Source organism: Rhamphochromis sp. 'chilingali', assembly GCF_963969265.1.
Source record: "Rhamphochromis sp. 'chilingali' genome assembly, chromosome: 21".
NCBI classification, from domain to species: Eukaryota; Metazoa; Chordata; class Actinopteri; order Cichliformes; family Cichlidae; genus Rhamphochromis; species Rhamphochromis sp. 'chilingali'.
In genome coordinates this window covers 24,649,664-24,675,703 of record NC_137949.1, presented here as the reverse complement: position 1 = coordinate 24,675,703, position 26,040 = coordinate 24,649,664, and the positions used below count along the sequence as shown (strand labels likewise).

The window sequence follows — 26,040 nt, the reverse complement described above, 5'->3', positions numbered from 1 at the left end:
ATATCGTGTGTTTGCCATTAGCTATGGGTCGATGTAAAAAGTAAACAGACAGGTCCTCGCCAGCAGTGCCTGACAGCTGTCCCATTTCTGGCATTTTCACTGCTCGGCATTCCAGCTGTCTGATGTCATCGCTCTGAAAACCTGCATGTATCCTTCCGCTCCAGAGGAACTACAATAGATTTTAAACAGTTTGCTTATGAAAATACACCTAACCAGCTAGCTTGTATAAATGTTTAGTTGAGTTGGTGTTGATTTCAGTGTAGTCCAGGAATGTATTGAAGGCTGATCAAACAAACGCCAAAGCAATAGCGCCGCGGATGAAGACCGAAACACTTGTTGCTCTTCTAATCCCAGGAAGCGAAACACGCTTGGAACTTGGAGTGAACACTTGGACCAAAAGGCATGTGGGCTCTGTTAGTTGGGATCCAGAACAAACTACAGACAAACAAACTGCCTGTTAATCTAATATCCAGTAAGCAGCATCCATTGACTTTGGTGGTGGAATCCCTAAGGACTGACCAATAGTTGGACTACCAAGTTGCATCTGGTGGCTAACGGTAACGTTGATGTTTTTTTCCCCAAAAAAATATTTACCGGGGGCGACGTCAGCTTCCCAAGGGTGTCGTCTATTTGCTGGAAGTTAGCGGGCTAGCGTAAACGCTAATTCCAAGCCAGTTGTAGTGAATGTAATGGATTTTCTTAAAGTGACTTAAAAGCAGCTAGATAATACCAAATATGTAGACCAAGCGTTTAATTGTAGCAGTAAAGAAAGTCCAATTGTAACTATCAATAATTTGAAATATAATGGATGCATGGTTTATGATTTTGAAGTGCCTGCTTCTTATAGAATCGGTCGCACTTGTTGGTGTTTGGATCAGACTATTCGCCGGAAAGTGATTACTGTAGCCATAGGCGTAGTAAAAATGACCATTGTAGTTAGCAGTAAGTGCACAGGTCAGAGGGGATATCCGTAGGATTTGCCCTTTCTGCTGTGCCCAGATTGTTAAACAACTCAAGAGGTGGAGGAATTGTAACGTTACTGAGACCCAATTGCTGTCAAAATGAAGCATTAAGGGGATTACTTTACGGTAATCCCCGTGTTAGTCTAGTCTTTAAGGGTAAGTATCGTAATATATTCTTTAGTGATGAGTAAGGCCACGCTGTTAAAGCTAGATTTGGTTGTGGGTTTTGGATGCTCATCTGATTTGATTTTTCCGTCTGACTTTTCAGACCTGTGTGCTGATGATGACCCCCCTGACTTGTTACATTATCACAACTTTGTGGACATCAAGGAGAATACTTCCTCTGGCCTGAGTGGAGACCCCCTCTCCACTGTTTAAGACGCCTGAAACATGCCCTTGCCGTTTGGCTTAAAACTCAAAAGGACTCGAAGGTATACTGTTTCAAGCAAGAGCTGTCTTGTCACACGGATTCAGCTTCTCAATGGAGAGTTTGTTGAGTTTACACTCTCAGTGGAGAGCACTGGACAGGAATGTTTGGAGGCAGTAGCCCAGAGACTCGAGTTAAGAGAGGTATGTAGGTGTTTTTCACGCAATACAAGTGCTGATTGTTCTCTCTTATATGGACTCTTTAAGACCTGCCATCTCAGCAACAAAGTATTTTTGTGACCATTGTCTGCTGGTCACATTCTTACTTGAAACTAGTAAGCAGAACAACAGAAACTATGATAACCAGTTTGTCATTGTCTACTCATATAATGTCATTTCCCATAATATTTCCCAAGATGTAATGACTCAATCATTTCCCAGTTAAATGCTTTACATACACATATATGTAACTCACGTTGAGAAACATGAAAGATAATGTACTGAGGTTCATGTCCAAGTCTGGCATTTATTTAGCATGTTTGGTTAGTGATGCTAATGCAAGGCCTCCACCTTCATTTACTTTATGTCACATTGTTTGCTTTTTTAGTGTTAGTAGAGTTACTAGGCGAATCATGTGGTGAACTAGTCAGTCTGTTAAACTACAAAAAGCACAATTCACTGTTGCATTTCAACCATGGATGTATCTGGGTTAGTAGGTCCTTTATTTTGAATATAACTTTTTAGTATTGCTATAAAAACAAATTTCTGTAATGTTTACACAGTGCTTACTCATAGACAGCAGCTATTGTCCAGTGTAAAATGCCAGTAAACACATTTCTAGTTGTTTTTTCCAGCTGCTCTCTTACCAGTGTTCATTGTGGGATATTCGGATAGAGAGGGCAGCACAATCTAGAGAAGTCTTCGATTTTAGATTTATTTTAGATGATACATAACAGCTACATAAAAAGAACCAGACAATTCGTATTAATGTTCCTATTTTTTTGAGAAAATTTCATTTCACTGATGACGTTAAATTAAAACAGAAGAACCTCGTGTCTCTAGTCTTATTTCTATATAGATAAGTTTTTAAGCTCCTCTGTCTGTTTTCATATTGGTAATTATATAATTTAGCCTTTCTAGTTAATCTAAGTTTCCTAAGTGGGATGATATAAGCGTTTCATTATTTTGTAAATTTATCTTGCTGTGCTTATAACAAAAATGGCAATCTTTCCATTGAGTAGTTTTCATAAATGATTTTTAGCCAGTCTTCAAATTGTACTCACGTTTTACTGGATTTATTTCCCCATCATAAAGTAGTACTGCCATTAAGCATTTGCCTTCATTCGTTGTTCTATGCTGTGACCCACATATACACTGTGAAAGTGTCAAATGGAAATGTGTTCTTAAATACAGTTTCTAAACATTTGTGGATATCACGCCAACATTGCCAGAATTTCAGACATTGCAACTTTGGATTTTAAGGTCTGTGTTATATTTATAAACAGGAGAAGACGAGCAGATTTACATTGGCACTGAGCTCTTAAGCGGTAACCTATTGGTCTAGTCTTTAATATGTAATATAAGTCTAAATGTGCCTGCCTGGATTACAGTTTACCCTAGAATGGTTAATGTTTAATCTGTCCTCTTGCATTTTTTTTTTTCTTTTTTTTTTGGCTTGTTAGATAACATACTTTAGCCTGTGGTACTTAAACAAGCAGAACCAGCAGAGATGGATTGACTTGGAGAAGCCACTGAAGAAGCAGCTGGACAAGTATGGGCTGGAGCCCACCGTTTACTTTGGAGTCGTGTTTTACATACCCAGTGTCACCCAACTGCAACAGGAGATCACAAGGTGATCAGTGGCAGGAAGTGTCTTTACAAAGCCACTGCTCTTTTTTTCTCTTTTACTGTTTGTCGCTCAAGACTACTGGCAAGAAAGACCTTAGAGAATTTTAGACAAAATTTAGTGCCGCCACATCAAGTATTAAAAAGTTGTACTGACTATCAGCTACAGTAGTTAAAACACTCTTACTTGATTGTACAGTTTTTTTGTTTTATTTATTGATTTGGCCATTAAACATTGAGTGTTAATTTATCTGGTGCTGTATGCTAGATGTTTTGTAATTAATGATGTTATATCTGAAACATGAAGATAGTTCTTGTTTTGTTTGCCAGTCTTCTGCTCCTAACAGTTGCTTCCTCTCTCTACAGATATCAGTATTACCTGCAACTGAAGAAAGATGTTTTAGAGGGCAGGATATCGTGCTCACTCGAACAAGCTATACGTTTGGCCAGCCTGGCAGTGCAAGGTATTGTGGATGTATTATACTAGCCTGATGGCAGAATTTGTAGTTTGGTAAGTCCTGTGTTCCTTCTTGCCCTCACAGATGGCACAACGTGTTCAGTGTGGTGTCACGTCTTCTGGTGCAAGCTGCTCTGTGTTGTTTCAGTTGTGCACATTGCAGGTTTTTTTTGACCTGGTACAGTGCTGCTGATACTGCAGCCAGGAAGAAGACATGAGTATGTGTTCATGTCAGTTTTCACTACCAGTTTAATGATGGATGTGTCATTACAGAAGCATAGAAGTTACAGCATCAGCACTGGTACAAGACTGCTCCTCCTGTACCAGGAAGAAAAAAAGCAAGAGGACAGATTAAACATTAACCATGGTCCGCTTTAAGCTGTGGCGACGTTATTTTTGCGAGAAACACGACGAGTGCTGTGAATATAAAGGGGTCTCAAGTCTCAAGCAAAGAGATTGGAGTTGTACTGGAAATGAGTTTTCATCAATTATTTCTGAATAGAAGTCTAGTTTTCCACCTAAAGCACAGCTAAAAAACATTGAAATCAAGTTGCATACAAATTGTTGGGATTAATGGTACTTTTTTTTTTTTTTTTTTTTTTTTTTTTAAATCTCAGCATCTTGTTTTAGAGGTTTGCTCCTCACAGTAGTTTGTCAGAAACCTCCGTTCAGCTGTTTAACAGATAGATTATAAGAACATCTTTACAATTTTTGTTATCTATCTATCTATCTATCTATCTATCTATCTATCGATCTATCGATCGATCGATCGATCGATCGATCGATCGATCGATCGATCGATCGATCGATCGATCGATCGATCGATCGAAAAAAACACTGAAGAAGAACTCTACATCCTAAACATATCTATGAAACTGATCAACAGTGAGTGAATTTGAACACTCTTTGCTTGAGTTTGAGCTCCTGTAACGTTCGCTCAGCTGGAAGAATCTCAGACAGTGCTGGCAGAGTTATATCAGGCGCTGCAGCTTACTTGCCTGGGTGTTACAGCATAGCTGTGCTGCTGAGATCACTTACTGCTGCAGCCATATTCAAATGCCTGACTAACATTCAATGTTTAGAAAAGCACACTGAATCTTCTTGCAGTTGCCCTTCATATTTAGTCTGTGCTTTGTTTGCAATGAAAACTTGTGCAGTGTGCCGCGAGTAAAGCTGTTTTGTGTAACGTGCAGCAGAGTTGGGAATGGAGGACAGTTGTAGCCTTTAAGCACAGCTGATGTCTGGGGAGAAAAAGAAAAGCTGTTAATGTTGCCAGAAGGAAGCCTGAGGCTGTAACAGTTTAGGACCTCTACGTTATCAGATGCTGGCGGGCTAACAAACAAACATCTCCCCTTCTAAATTTAGTCCATCATGTCATCATACACTACAGCTTTCCAGAAGGCATTACAGCGTTCTGCAAGTCCTGAATGTCTATTTTGAATTGTACTGCAAGCGGAAATAGACATAGGATTTATTGAGAGAGCCTTGGAGTCTGCTTTGCTACAAATGTCTGTACTTTATGCTCTATTGTTTCTTCTTGCCCACAGCTGACTTTGGAGACTTTAATCGATATGATTCCCAGGAATTCCTTCAGAAGTTTGAACTGTTCCCCATTGTAAGCATTCTCCACTTGTTCTCCATTAAACTCAGATGTTCTTTTGTGTGGATTGGATCAAACACGTTTCTCTCGCTCTGTCTTTGCAGGACTGGATTCAGGATGAGCGAGTGCTGGAAGAGGCCATTCAGAAAGTGGCTCTTCTTTATCAGTCCTTCAAGTAAGCCAGATTTCGAAGTATCAGTCTACCCGGTCACACAAATGGCGAGCAGAGGAAACACACTGGCTCTGATTTGGTCTGTTTGGAGATTGGGGCTTTTGGTTCTTGGTTGTCTCTATTCTGAGTAGAATGTATAATGTAAATGTTTAAGGCAAATAACGCATTTGGTTGATTTTTGTAACAACGGTAAACACAGTTAATTTAACAAACTGTCATTCATCAGATTTTAATGACTATCTTTACCTCATGAGATTAAAAAAAAAAAGTAAACAAATTGTTAATAAAGCTGTGTCACTTCTACTTATAATGTCATTAACTTTTTAGTATCTCCTAGGAAACATGAGGTGATGAAAGTTTCAGAGGACAACAAACTGTTTTACACTCGAAGCCTTTCTGTTGATCCTTGACCATTTTACAAACTAGGGTTCCCTAAATATCTGACTGAGGATGCACAATAAGGGGCTAAATGTTGTTTCTCCTAACAACAAAGCTGTTGTTAGGAGAAAAATACCTTTTAGTAGTGGTACAGAGGTGAGAGGTTGGGCACTGTCGCCACACGGCAAGAAGATCCTGCGTTTGAATCCACTGGGTTGCATGTTCTTCCTATACCTGTGGCTACAATGGCTTCCTCCCACAGTCCAAAGATGTACAGGTTAGATTAACTTAAGCGTGAGTGGTCATCAGTCTCCGTGTGTGTCCAGAGTGTGCCTGGCCTCATGCTTCATGACAGCTGGGATTGGCTCCAACCCCACTGTCACACAGAATTGGAGCAAATGCACAAGCAAATACATATAAAGTCTGTTTCGATTAATACACATCTCTTCTGATTAATATGTTTATATGATCACAGTACTGTTATCATTTTCTTGATATTTTTTAAAAATCTTTTCAGGGGTTTGCCAGTTCCAGAGGCAGAGATGTTGTACATGCAGGAGGTTGAGAAAATGGAGGGCTATGGCCAAGAAACCTTTCAAGCCAAGGTAGGTCTGTGAAAGCCACTGGATCATCACTGGATCCTTTAACAAGTATGACACTGGCTTACAAAATTCTCCTTTGGTCATACCAGGACAATACAGGTGCAGATGTTACCCTGGGTTCCTGCCTTGACGGCATCTTTGTCAAGCACAAAAGCGAGCGTCCGCTTGTTTTATACAGGTGAGCCTAGGAAAAATGATTGCAATTATACCTAAAGAACTGAAATCTGATTTACTTCTAAGAATGGGGGGGGGGAGAAGTGTGACGGCCACACAACTCAATCTGGAAGACAGAGTTTTGTGGCACAGCTTACTTACAAGCTATTCTTGGTTAAGGTTGTCTCCTTAATGTTCTCCAGCCTTGAATATGGCTCAGGAGGTAGTGGGTCAAGTAGACTGTGATAGCTGATGAGGATGTTTGGGAATGTTATGTGTCAGTTTTGTAAGTATGTGAACATTAAAGTATTTAGCTATGTACCAGTATGAGTTCTAGATGGCTTTTGATTGACTCCCACATATGCATGTTTTTAAAGCAACCATGTCTGTAAAAACGCCCTGAGGTTTTGTGACCACCATGACATCATGTGTTGTTTTTTTTTCCTTTCTTCCCCCCTCCTTTCTTCCTCTGTGCCGCTGTGCTTTAATTGGCTGTGTAGGTGGCATGATATTAACAACATGAGTCACAACAGGTCTTTCTTTGCCCTGGAGCTAGCCAACAGAGAAGAGAGTGTTCAGTATCAGACCGTGAGTAACTGCAGTGTCTTTTCCATCCCTAGTGACATTGCTGTCTGTTATTGGATTTTGATAATTTGGAGATGGCCTTCATCATTAACCTTAGCATAGTGTGTATGTGGGGCCATGAAATCACACTGGCATTCCCAGGATTGCCTTTATTTGTCCATAACTAAGCAAATACTAGTCTGTACCACATGTTTAGCCATCTAATTTTTGTTTTTCTTTCTCATGTGTAGGAAGACATGGAAACCTCCAAATATGTGTGCCGGATGTGTCTGGCCAGGCTCAAGTTTTATAAGATTAACATGAGTAGCCTGTGAGTGTTTTTTCTCTCCACCCGTCTACCCCAAGCTGTCTCTTTGTTCATCGTTGTCTCATGCATGGGTGTCATCTTTGGTGTAGTCTCATGTCTGTACTCCTTTCCTCCTCTCTCTTCAGAGAGGAGTGTGACCCCCTGCCTTCTGAGGGCTCCCAGAAGTCCCTTCTCTTTCTATCCTTTCCTCGTTTTCCAATGCTCTCTCGTCCCTCTCTGCCTTCTAATAAGGGGTGAGGAACACAGTCAGCCAACGCCTACAGTATGCCTGCCAGACAAGTGCCATTATTCATTCCTTTCAGCTGCTTACCCAACAGTGCCACCACAAATACGCTTCCTGCATATTTGAAATGGGCCTTGGGTTTTGAACCACACAGTGATTCTTAATTTAAGTGAAATACATTTTTAGATTTGAGTTACTACTTAAAGCCAGTACACAGGGTTGCACATTTTATTGACTTTTAGATGAATTTCAGCATCTGTGAATCTAAAAGTAATGTAACTGAACTGCGTTGGGTTGAATCAAGGGACTATTAAGAGTGTCATAACTCTATACGTGTTGAGTAATGAGTCAGATACATTCATGAGACGAAGAGCTTAGTCACGTTCTTTCACTTCTGTGTTGCATATTTTCAAGTCTAAAACAAGGTTAGACTGCATTTTATTTGGGCAGTGCGTTGTTGTTAAGACAAAATCTAACTTCTGCTAAACTGTCTTTAACAATTGGTAAATGAAAAGTGAATGTAAAATCAAAACATGACTCATCAAGCATGTACACTGGTGTGCTGGAGAAGAATAGCACGACATGTTTTATGGACTTAACCTGGTCTGCACCTTTCCAGGTGTGCCATATCAGTGTCCAAGAACAACATCAAGTATTGCAAAACACTTTTTTGTAACAGCAGTAGTGGGTAAGTTCATCTTTGCTGACTCACGTTTTGTTTTGGGTTTTTTTTTCCTCTGCTAGCCAACCCCAGCCCACAGTTGTCAACCCAGTCAGACGGAGATCCTCTACTAGGGTATCTCTGGTAATGCCCACACTCACTTAAAACACACAGATTTAAAAAGTTGCATCTTTGCTTTATTAAAAAAACAAACAAAGAAAATGTATTTAATGTGGGGGGAAGGAAAATACATACAGCTTACAACATAATGGTCTTGTAAAACAGTAGTTTATTTTGAAACGCGTCCTTAAGAAAAATAATTCTGCATTTGTTTTTAATTGAAAAGTTGACAAATTTTTGCACTCTTTCTCATGGGTATTGTTATAATGAATAATCATTGTTTAGAAGCAGTGTTTGATTCTTTGCTCCTTGGCAGCGTTTGGCTCATATTAGCACTGATTAAATCCCTTTATTCCTTTTTTCTTTTTTGATTTCCAGCCAAAGCCGCAGACCTACATGATGCCCCCTCCACAAATGCACTACAATGGCCATTTCACAGAGCCTTACACATCATCACAAGGTAAACTCTTCTTCTTGTCTTTTTTGTTTTGGTTACGTCTAAATGCTTAAACTGTTCTTTAGTTATAATGGAATTTTCTCACTTGCTCATAGACAACCTGTACATGAACAGTCAGAACGGTTTCTACTACCACTCTCAGACCAGCCTGGACTGCTCTCCTCTAGAATACAGTAGTGGAGGACGTTTACGTAATGGCAGTGTGTACAGTGCCCACAGTACCAGCTCCCTAACCAATCCCCAGCACTACCTTCAGCCTTCACCCATGTCCTCCAACCCCTCTATTACAAGCGACATAACCAGACCAGACTACGTCCCCTCTCACCGGCACAGCGCTCTCATCCCACCTTCTTACCGTGCCACTCCTGATTATGAGACAGTGATGCGTCAGAAGAACCGAGGTGCAGGGGGAGGAATGGTTTTGTCTCAAGAGCACAGGCAAAGCCACTCTATGAGGAACCTAAATATTGGAAACTCCTATGCCTACAGTAGACCAGATCCTCTAGTTTACAGCCAGCCAGAAATCAGGGGGGAGCATGGCGGGGCAGCTCAGCACCACCACTATCCCTTGCATTTGGGCTCCAGCTTCCACAGCCCTTCTCCATACCCCTACCCTACAGAGAGGCGATCTGTGGTGGGGGCAGTAAGTGTCCCAGAGCTCACAAATGTCCAGTTACAACAGGCACAAGAGTATCCAGCCCCCAACATCATGAAGACACACGTGTACCGATCACCTCCACCTTACCCATACGCTCATCCTAGACCAGCTAACAGCACACCTGATCTGTCACGTCACCTGTACGTCAGCAGCAGCAATCCAGACCTGATTATAACAAGGCGTGTGCACCACTCAGTCCAGACCTTTCAGGAGGACAGCCTGCCCGTTGCACACTCTTTGCAAGAGGTCTCAGAGCCTCTTTACAGCGGACCTCCACAAAGGCAGCAGTACCATGCTCAGAAACGTAACTCCATTGAAATTGCTGGGTTGGCGCAAAGTTTTGAGGGGATAAGGGTCAAAGAGCGCACGGCGTCTTCTTCAGCAGCTGAAATGGCCACACCTCCTCCAGTGCTGCATGGCGGGCGCTCTCAGGGATCCCAGCTCAATGTGTTTTTGGAACAAAAAAATCCAGAAGACATTGAAGACATTAAGGAAGATGTGCAGTACGGACATAAAAAGTCCCTTTCAGACGCCACCATGCTAGTTCACAGTAGCGGAGAAGAAGAGGACTTTGAGGATGACAGTGGACGTCACACACCACTTTCTCAGGAGGCATTAGTTCCCGAGCAGCCGCCACAGCAGCATCACAGTCTGACATCTCTCTCTTCCCTGACACCTCAGCAGCAGCAGACTCCGACAGAGCCTCCTCCTGCATATCCCATAGGCTCCTCTCTTGACCCCTCTATAACCGGCACCTTAACCTATAAGGTTCATACCCTGATCCATGAACGTGAGCCATTGTACCTAGTATCAGAGTTACAGCAGCCCAGGATTATGCCTTCGGTTTCAGAGGGAGACTTGAGTGGTCAGGAGAAGCCGAGGCCCAAGAAAGACTTCAAGAAGAGGCCTGTGTCTGATGTTCCTCCTGGGAAGAAAGCAGTAGAAGGTTTACCTCCTGCGGTGAGTCTTGTTTCCAAATTTCCCCCGTTGTTCAGAGTATTTTAATAATATGCTGTTTCTTTTTTGATTTTTTTTTTTTATTTTTATTTTTTTTAAACTGGGAGTTCTCCCAACCAGTCCACATGTGTTTTGTGGACTTGGAGACTGCGTCCTTTGTAGTATCCTGTGGGGATGCGTCATGAGTATGGACTGACTGCCCTGTTACTACAAGCCATTTGAACACTATAACTGTTGCAGGAGCTTGGAGCCAGCAAATAAGTCAGACTCGTTCTCAATGCATGTAGGACTCCGCCAGGGCTGCCCTGGTCACAGATTCTGTTTATAATTTTTATACAGAACTTCTAGGTTTAGCCAAGTGGCAGAAAGCTTCCACTTTGATGGCCTCAGGATTTCACCTCTGCATTTGGCAGCTGATATGGTCCCACTGACTTCATCAGGTGGTGGCCTCCAGGTCACAATGGAGCCGAGGACAAAGTGGCAGGAATGAGAATCAGTCTGGAGAAATTACATCTCTCAGCTGGCTTGGGAACGTCTTGCTACTCCCTCACATTAGCTGGTGAGAGGGATGGATGAATGGACCTGCATTAACTATAATACATCAATGTATTTCTTTACAGTAGGAGCATAGTACGGTAGTGCTTTAATAAAAAAGTTGGAAAAGCACTCTTCCTGGGCTTTTCTTTTTTTGGCCATCGTTCCAGACCAATTTTCTTCTCACTCCACCTCGCTCCAAATTAGCTCTTTTGGTGCCTATCCGGTTGTTCAGTGATGACGCGACGACTCCTACTTCCGGGTCTAAAGTAGTCTGCGTTTAATATGGCTTTTGTGTTGTTAACATGTTTAATGTTTTGTATTTTCTTCTATTTGATCTCAAAAAGCTCCTAAAACAGTCAGTGATCCCTGTTGACCTCCCTCGGCTTTTATTACCGCTAATCATTTATTTAAGCTCAGTTTTTAAAACCTTAGGATGTAACTACAGCCCAGCCCATGCAGCAGTATATGAATGACTAACCTCGTATTGTGGATAGATTATCTCAGTTGTTCTCCTGGCTGAAGTTTGGTCCTTTTACAGCATCCTGCCATGCGATTACATTTGTTCCTGACCACCGAGAACACTCACGTTAACTTTTATCGAGTGGAAAAAAAAGTTAGCTTGTTTATATTATGCTAACATAGCTGTTTCGCTAGCGGTCACGTAGCACATCATTATATACCAGCTAGCCCAACTTCAGTAACCCTACAAACGTCACTGCTGTTTAGTTTTCTGTCTTCATTTATGTTGGAAGTGATAGCAGAGCTGTACGTTTTAATTTGTTTCCAAAACCCCGCAGTCAGGACATGCTATATTGTATTTAGATAGAAGCTAGCGAGCTAACTCCCTGCTAACTTCTAACTCCGTTAAATGTCAAAGGAGCTTGCAAAGAAAAGCGTCTGGACTTCTTTAAGTTGCTTGAAGACGTTTCACCTCTCATCCGAGAAGCTTCTTCAGTTCTAAGGTCAAATGGTGGGGAGTCCCAGATTTAAACCCAGTGGGAGTTTTCCCCCAAAGAGGGACCAAAGGACCCCCTGATGATCCTCTAATCACATGAGCCAAGGTGTGAAACTGGGTGTGGGTCCCAATCAGCCAGGGTTTCGGGTGAGCTCATTGTGAAACCTGGCCCTACCTTATCATGCGAATTCCTGAGGTCAGCTGGCCCAGGATGTGAGTGGGCGTTTTAAGGCGTCTGGGAAGGGATCTCAAAACTGGATTATAGATGGCAGAGAGTTGGTGTCGTAAACCCTCGCCTCTGTTCAAAGATGGTCGCTCACAGTGGACATAGATGGCTTCTTTCACTCCTCTTTCAAACCATCTGTCCTCTCTGTCCAAAATGTGAACATTGGCATCCTCGAAAGAGTGTCCTTTGTCCTTAAGATGCAGATGGACTGCTGAGTCTTGTCCTGTGGAGGTGGCTCTTCTATGTTGTGCCATGTGCTTGTGAAGTGGCTGTTTGGTCTCTCCAATGTAGAGGTCTGAGCATTCCTCGCTGCACTGTACAGCATACACCACATTGTTAAGTTTGTGTTTTGGCGTTTTGTCTTTCGGGTGAACCAGTTTCTGTCTGAGCGTGTTGCTGGGTCTGAAATACACCGGGATGTCATGCTTGGAGAAAACTCTGCTGAGTTTCTCTGATACACCGGCTACATAGGGGATGACAATGTTGTTGCGTCTGTCCTTCTTATCCTCCCTCGCTGGTGTCTGGTCTTCTTTTCTGTGCCTCTTTGCTGACTTTAAGAACGCCCATTTAGGATAGCCGCACGTTTTGAGTGCTTCCTTTACATGTGTGTGTTCCTTCTTTTTTCCTTCAGGCTTAGAGGGAACATGTTCTGCCCGGTGGTGTAGGGTCCTAATTACTCCAAGTTTGTGTTCCAAAGGGTGATGGGAGTCGAAGAGGAGGTACTGGTCCGTGTGTGTGGGCTTCCGGTAAACTTCGATGTTGAGTTTGCCGTTCTCTTCAATGTGCACGGCGCAGTCCAGGAAAGGCAAACAGTTGTCCTTTGTGTCTTCCCTGGTGAACTTGATGTTTTTATCCACAGCGTTAATGTGCGCAGTGAAGGATTCCACTTCTTGTGTCTTGATTTTGACCCAAGTGTCGTCCACATATCTGTACCAGTGGCTGGGTACTTGTTTGCAAGCTCCTTTGACTACGATGACCTGGATGACTGAGAACCTTCACAGACATATTTCCGTTAAATGTCATAAATTCCGTTTTCATGGATGCCTTGATGCCAAACTCAATTGTTACACCTGGTAGAGCAGAACGCTGATCATTTTATTAAAGATGAAAGACTTTAGACAGTTTTTCAACTCTCAGTAATGCCATAGTGATCGTTTGATATATGGACCTGCAGCGGAGTTTAGACCCAGACACGGCTAGTGACGTCAGACTGAACAACCGGATAGCCTTAAAAGTATTGAAGCTGAAGCCACATATCTTTCAGCAAAAGGAGCGGCCAATGGGAGTACAGCACATGTATATGACCTGATTGATAGAAAAGACGTGAATTAAACATTCTAACTTTTTTTTTTTAAACAGAGCCCTAATTACAGTAGTTGTTTGGAACTAACCCAAATGTTGATTTTGTCAGCAAACAAGAGAGTTATAAAAAAATAAAATAAATTTAATGCAGAGAAACGGCTTGGGAAATAGCTTGTAAGAGGTGGCTGGTTTAAAAATTAAACAGATCCCAGCTAATGGGTTGTGTTTGTGTCCCCATTTTATACTCTTCCCATAGTTTTATTGGGAACTCAACTGCATTAAAACACAGCAAATAGGAGCACAGAGCAGGAGAGAAACAAACATCTAACGGGCCGCGGGGAAAACAAGCCAGCTGAGTTTGGCTTGTTCTGAAGCATGAAAGGCGACATGAAAACCAGTGACCCAACCCAGTCCTTGTTTATTGGATTCAGATCGGTTTTAAAGTTTCCACAATTTCTGATTATCCCTCAGGGTTATAATTACGACATAGCTCTGGCCTGTGGGAGTACAATCGGAGCTAATGTAATGTTAGCCACAAGTATTTCACTGTTGTTGTGGTGACATTGCCCTCAAAAAAATCAAAGTAATCTGCTGGGTCTTCAGTGCCTCAGATGGCAGAATCGCATAAAGATACTTGTGTTCGCACTTACAACAAAGAACAGAGCATTTGCTCATAGCTCAGACATTTTAGAGCTCGCAGAGCATCTTTTGCAAGAAGATAATAATGGCAGGCTGCAAGGCTGCTGCCTGAGGTTGGAAGGTGTGTCTGGATAGCCATAATTGTATAGCTGTGACACACAGCCTTATATAAGCCCTGATGGCATGTTTACAGGCAAAGTTCCTGAATATGGGCTGTGTGCATTTCTTTGTATCAAGTGTTTTTGGTATTTAAATAGCTCCTAGACCCACTTGATGATCAACAAAGACATGGTAATATCATTTTCTACAATATGCAGTTATTTTAGGTTTATTTGTTATTTATTTTAGACATTTAATTTTGTTGTGTATTGCTTCATTTTTAACAACATTTTCATAATTTCACAATGATGTACAAATTACTAACAAGAAAACTATTTTTTACGTGACACTAGCTTGGTTTGTCTGAGACGAGGGTTGTTGTCTTTTGGGGTTTTTTTCCTGTGTTGGTGTTCCTATAATAATTACCTACACATAAAACTGGTTTTACTGTATACCTAATGACTTGTTACTGTCGCTAAGCACACTATGTATTTATGGTGAATACATTCGAAAGCAAAGTGGTTTGGAGTTGTGCAGTTGCAGCAGACTGTAATGTAAGACTGTAATGACATTGAAGACGCAGTCACCTGTGCTTATTAACAATAATCACCAATAAGGGAAAAACATACAAGATTTTCTTTCTTGAATCGTCAGTGTTATTGCCAGTAGTACAAGCCTAAGTCTGTTTCTGTTTTGGCCGGTTGCTGCACTGTTAATGTCAGAAAACAAAAACTGCTTTCTCTGTAACCTGATGCCTCTGCCCTACATCAACATCACATGAGTCCAGATCCTGAAAGAATTAGAAGAAGTTTCAGTGGCCAGCATGTAATGACGCAAACGTATTTGAGAAGAATGCGGTCGGTCTACCTTGGTAAACCAGATAGGTGACATTCCTCTAGAAACGCCCAGCGAGGCTGCATTGTCCCCGCCTCTTGTCCGTCTGTTCTCTGGGGTTCGCTGTCATTCTCACTTCTTCTCTGTCACCACTTTAACGTCTTTCTAGGGCATGAAAAAAGGAGCCAAGTCAGAGGTGAAGAAGATGGGCCCTCTGAAAGTTGCCCACCTCAATGGCCTGTCCATATCCAGGCAGCCAGTCCACAGCGAGATTAAGGATGAGCCTGAACGAGCCTCGAATGATGAAAGGGTATGGCATCTAAAAATGTTTGAATTCGTGAGTGATTTTCTGTGTGAATGGGATGTGTTTGAACTTCGTTTAGACTCTTGGAGGACTTTTTATGGAGAGGGTACGTGTTCTTGTTCAGAGCTTTGAAACACAACTGAACTCGTAAGGATTGCTAATCTTTATGGTTGTTGCGCTAACAGTGAAAGTAAACCCAAAAAGTTGGGACACTAAATAAATGCGGAATGATTTGCATATCCCATAAACCCATATTTTATTCACAATGGAACATAGAAAACATCAAATGAGAAAAAGAAAATGTTTTGAATTTGATGGCAGCAATGCGAGTCAAAAAGGCAGGGACAGGGGCATCTCCTCTTCTTCAAAAACAGTCTGTAAGTGTCTGAAGAACTGAGGAGACCAGCTGCTGGACTTTTGGGAGACGAATGTTGTCTTTTATCTTCTAGCTGCTGAACAGGTCTTCTCTGTCATATTTTTCATTGATGCTGTGATGTCAGATGTTTTTAGTTGGTGAAATATCTGGACTTACAGGCAGGCTAGATCAGCTCCTTCTACCACGAAGCCAGGCTACTGTAAAAGATGCAGTATGCATATGCCTTTCAGCATTCATGCTGGCTTTCTAGAAATATTCAAGATGCCATTTTTATAGGCACTAATGCAGCTACTTGTCATCAAAGATGCAGACTTTTGAACTGAGTGCTAATAACAAGCATGATGGCTTCTTTCCTCTTTAGTCTGGAGGACATGATGTGAAAAATAGACTTTGCATTTCCAATTAGTCTGTGAAAAGGAGCTTTGTCCCAGAACAGACAGTGGTGGTTGTGGATTATGATTACACATCACTTCTTTGAATTTGTGGGAGACACGGTGAACTCTGTTCAGGCAAAAATTTCTGGATGTGTTCCTGAGCCCATGCAGCACCACACGAGTGTAACCGCAGATTAGACATCCAGTATTGATTTTACAGTCATTGTTGTGACCTGTTTGTTAAAAGAATGCATTTTCTCAGTTTAAGCATTTGATATATTTTCACTTCCATGCAAAATATCTTCTTTGACAGCATTGTCCATGACAGTGACATATTTTCCGTTTGCATTTGTCAGTGCAAAGTGTTGGAGCAGCACATGGAGAAGGGTGAAGTGTTGAAGGAGTACGAGAGCATCCCAAAACGTCCGAGAGGGGAGTACACGATCGCCCAGCTGCCAGAAAGCGGAGACAGAAACCGCTTCCAAGACGTCCTGCCTTATGACGATACCCGAGTGGAGCTGGTTCCCACTAAAGAGAACAACACGGGCTACATCAATGCATCACACATTAGAGTAAGTTGTTTTGGGGATGTATGTACATACATTTGCAAACCAGATAACTAGAAATACTGTGCAAATAGATTTCTGCGACTCTTAAATTTCAGTCGTGCTTAATGGTTTGTGGTAAGGCAGCGTGTTAGTCACCTTTACTTCCTCTTTCTGGAGTTTCAGGCATGACAACATAACATCTTCCATAGATGAATAATATTTTCTGCTGTACTGGCTCTCCCTCTTTAAAAGAAATGACTGAGAATGCTCCTTATGTCTTATTTCTCATTAGATGACAGTAGGTGGGCAGGAGTGGAATTACATTGCCTCGCAGGGTCCCATGTCGCACACGTGTCAGGATTTCTGGCAGATGGTGTGGGAACAGGGTGTCTCCATCATTGCCATGGTCACTGCCGAAGAGGTACGTTGATTTAATTTTAAACCCTTTCATATTTTTTTCCCTCCTTGTCTCTATGCGCACTTACATATGCGCATCATCTCCTTTGTTCAGGAGAGCGGTCGAGAAAAGAGCTTTAGATACTGGCCCCGACTTGGCTCCCGGCACAACACAGTGACGTACGGGCGCTTCAAGATCACCACGCGGTTCCGCACAGAGTCCGGCTGCTACGCCACCACTGGGCTAAAGATCAAACACCTCCTGACGCAACAAGAGAGGACTGTCTGGCACCTGCAGTATACAGACTGGCCTGACCACGGCTGTCCCGAGGACTTCAAAGGCTTCCTCAGTGAGTGGATCAGTATCAGTTTATAATCAGATCTTTACCTTTTTGAGCCTAATAACCTCTGCTACATTCAGGTTTCCAGAAATGTAGTTAAATATAAAGTTTGCGTTCTCATCTTTCTCCAGCCTACTTGGAGGAGATCCAGTCTGTGAGAAGACACACAAATAGCATCAGTGACCCAAAGAACTCCAACCAGCCTGTGCTGGTGCACTGCAGCGCAGGAGTGGGTCGGACTGGAGTTGTCATCCTGTCTGAGATCATGATAGCGTGTCTAGAGCACAATGAGGTAATTTTCTTACCCTAATGAAGGTTTTTTTTGTTTTGTTTGGTTTTTTTAAGTGATTTTTTTTGGGGGGGTTTCTGTGTATTATCTTTGTATTATCAAAAATGAATATTTTCTCTTTCAGCCATTGGATGTTCCCAAGCACCTGTTGGCGCTACGCAATCAGAGGATGCTGATGGTTCAGACCTTGTCCCAGTACACCTTCGTGTACAGGGTCCTCATCCAGTACCTCCGCAACTCCCGGCTGATCTGACCACGGGCATCAGCACAGATGATTGCAGTGGATTTTGCTCCACAGTTGTGCCAAACTGCAGTGATGCAGATGTTTGAATCTGTTCTGAAAGGTGGCTGCTTACATTCTGTTCTGGCCGTGTATTAGAGCCGGCAAGCCGGGAGGTGCCGATTGTTGAGATGTGCAAGACGCTGTGCCACATGAAGGGGCACAAAGACTTGTGACCTGTCTCTAAACAGTATTATATATTATTTCTTACATATATTGGCTACTTTATAAAGCCCAGCACTTTCAGAGTACCATGCTGTACATAAAGAACCAATATTAAGCTGCATTAAATTCTTTTAGATATCTATCAAAAATCATTGGTTGATTTTTAACTTGCCTAAGAACACTTTTATTGTCAGTATGTTTTGAATTGCTGTTGCTTTATTAATTCCGATAATGAAGGATTTATTTTTTTTAAGTTTGGAAAAGCTTGGAAAATGTGTTTGATATGAAATCCATGGATTTAAACTTTATTTAGTGACCTCTGCTGGTGCAGACAGAAGGATGACAATTCATGCAATAAACACAGATATGGCTGTGTGATTTAGTGTAGTCATCTGTATTATTAATAGTACTTTTTTTTTTTTTAAAGACGCCATACCTGCCCAATATTTGTTTACTGAACCAATACACCTGCTGAAAGAGGCATGGGAAGTAATGGTGAAAAAAGAAAACACACACTGGACTGATCAAAGTAGAAATTTGCTGCATGGGTTTAAAAAGCTAAAATAAATGCTGGGTTTGGAGTAAAATTGGAAAATCTTTTTTTTAATACATTCATCTGTTTTTATCTTAAACTGAAGATGAAGTGTTACGTTTCTGCGCTGTAATGCTGGCGGGCCTCCGTAGCTTGGTAAAATATGAAGGAGTGCAGTGATGCCTTCAGAAACACGAGGGTTGATATCATGACAGCAGCGTCTTTGTTTTAATGAAAGGCAAAAAAACAAGGAGGTGGTGTTGCAACAGTGTTACCATAAGAGTGCATGCAGTGTGTTGAGTTTTGCATCACCTCTGTTGGCCATGGCCATGGTGCTCGGTTTGAAGTGCAAACTTGTATGGATGGTGTATCTCTAGTTTCAGTATTCTGGCTGCCACACTTGTCCTGACTCCAATGAGAAATGTCACTCTGTAGATACACTTCCTGCTTCCACAAATGGCTGCCAGACTGTTAATGAACACTTGTGCAGTCATATTAAACCGGAGTTGGATTTAGCTGCTCTGCTGCAGCTGTGAGTTGCATCCAGATCCATTTTTTTCCCTGTGCAGAACAAAATTGTTCTGGATGCCAAAGTAATACTAGTTTTACTGACCTGATGTTTGGGGGATTTTTTGCATCAAAGGAACATGTTACTCAACAGGAGGGGGTGAAATGTTGCTGAGATTTATTAAGTGGAACTTTTTTGGGGGGTGGGGGATGACCATAATTTCCTTCTGATTGTTTGGTTCTGGCAGAAAGACGGAGTCTTAGTTTGGAGACTGAAAATATGATGTAAGCGTTTTGTCCATGTACAGGTTGTTCATAATGTACACAATGTAAAAGTCTGCTTTGATGAATATTGGTTGTTGTACAAACTGTATCTATTGAACTGAACTTGGTATGCCATTGGACAAAAACAAAAAAAGTGTAAAAATTATTTTCAGCCAAGAATAAAAACTTGGAAATAAATTGTCGTCTGTAGCTTCAATTTATGTGAGTCCAGGCTGCCACCTTGTGGTAGAAATGTGCTATACCACTTCTGCTGTTTTTTAATCATTTCAATACAACATGATTGTAGAATTGAAAGAGGTTTATTAATTAAAAACAACAAGAAAAGGCTTCTCACCATTATATAAATAACTATTACAGGATCCTGGAAGGGGAAAAATAAAAACAGTCTCCTGTGCTTAAAGGGGCATACTGAAGTATCAATCAATGGAACTACAGTGTAGTTGTCCTCATTGTAATCAGGTTATTCAGATAGCAGTGGTTTCAGTCATCAGAGTCCATGCAGCATAGGGAGCTATTAATTTATAAAGGTCACATTTAAAATGCAGTCATCATTTTAAAAATCCTTCAATCCATCTGCCTCTTAATATTCCAGATGTGCAAATTTACAGTAATATGCACAAGAGGCACGACATTACATTTTGTTCTGAAGCATGGATATGGTATATGTGCTGAGCAATGTTAAAGATACAGGCTGTGTCCAACTACTGCAACACTAAATACTTAACACCTGAACGCTGCAGAATGTGTTTTTGTTTTTGTAGTATATAAAAGGATCTCAGCTGGATTTATCATTTAAAGTCACTTTGCCAGTGTTTAGAATGCAGTCTTCATTTGGAGTGTAACTGCAATATTATGGCCACAGTGTTTGTGTTTGCCACTTTTGTATGAGTGAAAACTCATGTACTGAGTGCTACTTTCACTTTAAAAACACTGATGACAATAGTGAGGGGGGGGGGAACGATGAGCACAGATAAAAGCTTAAGGTTTTCCACCCAATACTGACAACCATCCATCAGCTTTTCATCCATAAAAACCAAACAAACAGTTGAGGTCATGTGAAAAACTACGTCTAGTGTCGCAAGAAAACAAAAACAACAACAAAACCCAGCAAAGGACAATGAGTGGAAGCTAATACTAGTACCGTCCTCGCTTCCCTCCGTGCCCACTGTGTCCTCCGTAATCTCCGTGTCTGCCGTGTCCTCCTTGATTCCACCCACCTCCTCTCCAACCACCTCCACCCCCTCCTCTTCCTCCTCCTGCTCCCCATCCACCTCCACCACCTCGTCCTCCTTGTCCCCAGGCTCCTCCACCTCGTCCCCCACCACCACCGCCGCCACGTCCTCCCCAGCCACCACCTCCGCCATCTTGTCTTTTCTGCCAGGGGGGCATCTCAGGAGGCGGGGCTTCGATCTCTGAGGGACGTCCTCCTCGATCTGGTACTCTTCCCATCAAGATCTGCAAAGACAGGTTAAACAGAACGTCTATGAAGAAAACGTCCAAATCGGCCCGACTATTCTGACCGTGGGAAACGTTTGCTGCACCTTGTTGACGGCACAAGCGGTCTTCTCCCTGCTCGAGCCGCTGCTGGTCTTCACCACATTGCAGAGATCTTCTCTGGCAGCCAGCAGCGCCGCTATGTCCACAAAGGACTGAGGCCTCAGAGAGTGTCTCTTAGGCTGGTAGGCTCCTGCCATGCTGTCCACCTTCACCTAAAACACAACACAACTATCTGAATGCTTCCCGCTATTCGCCAAATAACCACAAAACATTCTTCAAACAAGCAGACGTTAGTTTGAAGTGTGACTGTAAACATACCTTGGCTCTGTCTGACCACCCAAATGACTGAACAGTGACGTCGAGCCGTTTGATCAGCATCCTGCGGCGACATTCGTACTCAGACGATAGAGTTGCGTTGATGCTTTGTAATTTTTCCTGCAAGCATTAAAAAGAGACCTGTAACAACAATACAACCAGATACATACACAGTACAGTGTAGCTACTAGCCAATCATATACATACCCACTGTTCACTACCGAGTGATTTCTTCAGCACTGGGTTTCCAACAGAGGCACCAGGAAGGGTTTTAAGCAAGTTTTCAACCTGTTAAACAAACAACAACAACAAAACGATCAAAGAGAGACAGTGATGTAAAAATACAATGATTAATGTATCACACACAACAATTTCCTCCTAACTTGCTATCTCAAGTATTGACAGCTAATGAAGCAATGCAGGAAGAAAATGTGTCGATGTCTGTCTGTGCCACCTAATAATAATGAGCAGAGAGTGCTACACATTTAAATTACACAGCCAAGAGGTTTTTTTTATGTGTTACTCTGATTATTTTGGAATGGGTGGGACGGTAGTTGCCTCACAGCAAGAAGGTCCTGGGTTCGACCACACCATCTCCCCAAGGCCTTTCTATGTGGAGTTTGCATGTTCTCACTGTGTCCGAGTGGGTTCTTATCTACAGCTTATAGAATACTTTTTTTAAGATTGCATCATGCCTTGTGTTAAAGAAGGAGGAGCAGATCTTTGTTCATTTTCTTTTTTTGTTTGATCGTTTTGCAATTACCGTAAAAGAATTGCGCACACTGCTACTACTATACATACATTTTGATCAGTAAATTGAGCCTTATTCTTGCTCATCCTAACTGAAATCACGTGCAGTTTAAACAGCCTCACCTTATTTTGAAGTTGAGAGAAAACTCCTGCGGCCTCCTGTCCCTTTGGCACAGGTAGTTTCAGAGTTTCACAGATTGCTGTGAGCTCCTGGTTCACTGGACTCTGGCCTTGTTTATCAGAGACTTGCCTGCTTCTCACAATCTGGGCGGCCTGAAGCTCAGAGCTTAAAAACACTGAAAAACAGACACAAAAATCTAATCTTCCTACTTACTTACAGTTTACAGCCCACAGAGTGGATTACACAGAATGATACATACAGACAAACTTGAGATGGTCTTTTGTTTTCTGCCCAGTGCCCTTGAGAATCCCTGAAACTTCACAGGGGCAGTGCAGCTCCCTCAGCAGACCACTCATCTCCAGCTGGAGGCTGTCCATATCGTCTTGGAGGAGAAGAGCAAACAAAACAGATGTGAGCGCAAAGATTAGACACTGTTTTTTAGATCAGATTAAGGTGAGAATGGATGCTGCTCACCTGGGCCTGAGGTGATGCTCTCCTCCAGGTCACACAGGGGCTTTAACCTGGCTGACAGCCACTTGCAGAGATCCACATATTCAAGCGACTGCAGGCCTCCTTCCGCGGCTCTGAGCAGCGCCTTCTCCTCAAGCAGAGGGCCGTCATAGCTACGGACCAGCACACACCACCAAAAGTCAAACACATCCAGGAGTTAGACGGGGGTCTTGGCTGCTTTATTTTGATTGAAAACACGCCGCAGGATGTGGAAGCTAAACAGTTATGCTAGCAGTGACTTCGCTTACCCAAGCTGCTCTAACGAGTCCAAAATGTCACACTCCATCGCTGAAGCCGCGAGCTGTTTCACGCGCGTGTATCAACTAAAAACATGACAGCACAGGGGGCTTTAGTATCCATTCATTCTGTTATCGTGGATATCCGCCTCCACTGTGGTCCGACCAAGACAATGACCCGGAATGAAACGGGCGGATTTCAGAACTACGTTCCGCAACTTTGGTTCCGCCTAGGTTCCGCCAGTTTTAGCAAAACTGTAAGTAAAGCGTGTCTATTAAAACAATAAACTTTGTGCATTGATGTCGGAAAATAGATGACAAATACAAATGCTAACATCTAATCAGCCAATTATATGGCAGCAGCTCATTTAGGCATTTAGACCTATGACCAAATTTCGCATCAGAATGGAAGAGAAAGGTCAATTAAGGGACTTTGAACCCATGTCTAGAGTTTACAGGGAATGGTCCGAAAAGATTGTAGCTATAGATAAATGGCTCCAATCTTAACCTGGGGGTTGTCTTGTTTGTTTTCTTGTTCTTTCTTTTTTTTCCACAAAAATTGGTTCTTTTATGTGCGTGTAACCTTTAAGTTTAGCTCGAATCTGTACTTTTGTGTGTAAAGCTCTATGTCCAGGCCCGGATGCAGGGGAAATGGACGAGACTGGTTCGACCCACCATCCAGTTCTTCCTGGTGTCGTTCTGTATGTGGGATACACGCGCGTCTCTGACTACAAACACCACCCGGGCGACGTCCTGGTGGGACTGCTGCAGGGCCCTCTCATCGCTGTGCTCACAATGAGTGCATTTCTGAGTCACTTTTATTGATGTTTATTATTAAAGCTGAGGATATTTATCCAATTATATAAGGTGAACACTTAAATCCTCTATTTTAAAGTGTAGATAAACATATGAAAGCATCTATAATGGGGCCATCAGCATCAGAACTGAACTGTCAGCCGACTGGTATGATGAAAGTGATGACGGCTGGATGCACCAAAGGAAGCAGCCAACATCATGGAGGCAGTGTGATGCTCTAGGGAATGTTCTGCTGGGAAACTTTGTCCTGACTTCCATGTGGGTGCTACCCCCCACCTAATGTTCTAGACCACTAACAACCACTTATGACAACTGCTTTTCCTGATAGTGGAAACCTTATTCTGCAGGATAATGATGAGTCCGTAATCCTATCAACATCACTGTTAATTATACTACTGCCCATCTAAGTGAGAATAATTCTTTTTAAATCTTAGCAAGTTCTAAAGATTAAAAAAAAAAAAAAAAAAAAAAAAAATCAGGAATCTTTTTGAAGACAACACGATGTTAAAAGGCCCTCTATATAGACAGAAAATTCTGCCTTCATGGCTTCTGAGAAACAGCTCACATTTCTATTGCATACCATTACCGGCAGACGTTGCTGTGAATTTTGTAAGAATTTAGCACATTGGATCTCTCAGCTGTTGATAAAGTCTTTTCTGCAGCGTCCTTTGCAACCACTGGCATCGACTCAAAGTAGAACAGCTACTCCTCTGTATCGAAAAGAGCCAGTTAACGTGGTTCAGACATCTGATTAGGATGCCTCCTGGCCATGTCCCATTGGGAGGAGATCCAGGACATGCTTGAGAGATTATATCTTTCAACTTGCTTGGGAATGCTTCAGTGTCCTCCTGGAAGACTTGGGGAAGATGTCTGCAGAGAGTGAGGTCTGGACATTTCTGCTTTGACTGCTGACCCATCAACACTGCCCCAGATAAGTGACAGAAGACAGATGAATCGATGGCTAGATGGGTTTTGGGCTTGAACTAGTTCTACATTTTGTGGTCCCACCTCACAACGTATAGAACCTAAAGGATCTGTTGCTGAAGTCTTGGTTGTCAATCTTCAGAGGTCCCCACCCATTTAATGTTGCGGTTCACTAAATGTATGTCTTCTTATATTTTGTCTTTCTCTATGCAACATTGTATATGTTGGCTGTGATCAAGAAATCAATCAAGCGCAGGCAAAAAGATTAAAACTCACCATTTTATTATGATAATGTTATTTGATATGTCAAATTACAAGTGTATGATGTAACATAAAAACAGTTACAAACATATGTATGCATATTTACATTATATTTATGAAAAGTAACAAGCTACATCTGTATAAAGAAAATACAACTATGACATGAGTTATTGGTACTATAAATTTTACAACAGATACTTGGTATTCTCGAACCATGATAATACCTAGACGTGTAGAAACCAATAAAACCAGAACAAGAGACGTTAAGATGGAAACTAGGATGGACGTGAGGCACTTTTTTGAGGTTGTCAGGATGTGAAAGCAGATGGCACTAAAGGGAAACCAAAAAAAAAAAAAAAAAAAAAATGCACAGGAAAAAGAAATGTGCACAAATAGAGAAAGTGAAAGAACGAAAAGTAAGAAAACAGGCAGTGTTTTACAGAATAGTTAAGAATAGTACCATTTATACTGCAAGTTTCAAAACACAAATGTCTTCCACTATTTAGAACTAATCACGTAAATGTTACATCGAGCGCTGTAAGATGAAAAAAAGCTTACGTATAGTATCATCAGTGCACCAAAGCATCGGAGAATTGAAACATAACCACTCAACTGCTGTAAAAAGTAACCGTTTTTAAAACAATACACTGAAGAGAAACAGGTTTATATAGCTTTTTTTTCATCTTTCTTAATCTACACAATGTCAAGAATGTACACTTGTATGCATTCCCAAAGATATGCACAGTTTCCAAGATTGAAAGAGGATAAAAGACTAGCAGCAAAGTGGTTAAAACTGAAGTCTTTATATAATGCAGGTCAAAAAAATATATATATATTAAAGCGGACAGACACATGTTGCATATATAATACAGTACATGACAGGAAGTTGCACTGTGCTGGTTAATGCAGAATGAGAAGTGTTATTTCAGCATTCTCTACACTTTGTATAAATGCACGTCCTACATTTTGCTTCTCAGCCAGCAAGTTTTAATCAGGTTCATCAAACCTTGGTTCAGCTTGCAATAATGCAGGGTAATCAGATTACAATGGGAGAAAAAGACAACCAACCAAACATTTGGTTACACACACACCAACGCACATGCACACCGCCAACCTAC

The 26,040-nt window shown here is 41.9% G+C and overlaps 2 protein-coding genes across 3 annotated transcripts; one reads left to right on the top strand and one right to left on the bottom strand.

The window, feature by feature from the left end:
- The first annotated feature begins 226 nt into the window (after nucleotides 1-226).
- On the top strand, nucleotides 227-18,763 carry ptpn21 (protein tyrosine phosphatase non-receptor type 21). 2 transcript variants are annotated; one of them, XM_080871237.1, is made up of 20 exons: nucleotides 227-557; nucleotides 1,231-1,532; nucleotides 3,011-3,180; nucleotides 3,540-3,637; nucleotides 5,178-5,245; nucleotides 5,335-5,405; nucleotides 6,298-6,385; nucleotides 6,472-6,560; nucleotides 7,036-7,123; nucleotides 7,351-7,430; nucleotides 7,553-7,660; nucleotides 8,395-8,455; nucleotides 8,810-8,891; nucleotides 8,984-10,506; nucleotides 15,265-15,405; nucleotides 16,506-16,721; nucleotides 16,990-17,118; nucleotides 17,209-17,443; nucleotides 17,566-17,726; nucleotides 17,848-18,763. In XM_080871237.1, the coding sequence occupies exons 2-20, from the start codon at nucleotides 1,353-1,355 to the stop codon at nucleotides 17,974-17,976; spliced, it is 3,717 nt and encodes a 1,238-aa protein (XP_080727363.1). In that variant the 5' UTR covers nucleotides 227-557; nucleotides 1,231-1,352; the 3' UTR covers nucleotides 17,977-18,763. The 2 variants fall into 2 exon arrangements, with proteins under 2 accessions (XP_080727363.1, XP_080727364.1); XM_080871238.1 differs by lacking the exon at nucleotides 7,553-7,660 and having other exon boundaries at nucleotides 233-557.
- A 1,009-nt stretch (nucleotides 18,764-19,772) lies between these two features.
- fam98b (family with sequence similarity 98 member B) lies at nucleotides 19,773-23,094 on the bottom strand. Its single transcript, XM_080871236.1, has 8 exons — nucleotides 22,934-23,094; nucleotides 22,650-22,798; nucleotides 22,435-22,557; nucleotides 22,178-22,350; nucleotides 21,512-21,592; nucleotides 21,308-21,424; nucleotides 21,034-21,201; nucleotides 19,773-20,947 (listed from the first exon to the last, which is right to left on the bottom strand). Exons 1-8 carry the CDS (start codon nucleotides 22,969-22,971, stop codon nucleotides 20,627-20,629), a joined length of 1,170 nt encoding a protein of 389 aa, XP_080727362.1. The 5' UTR covers nucleotides 22,972-23,094; the 3' UTR covers nucleotides 19,773-20,626.
- Between the last annotated feature and the right edge of the window lie 2,946 nt (nucleotides 23,095-26,040).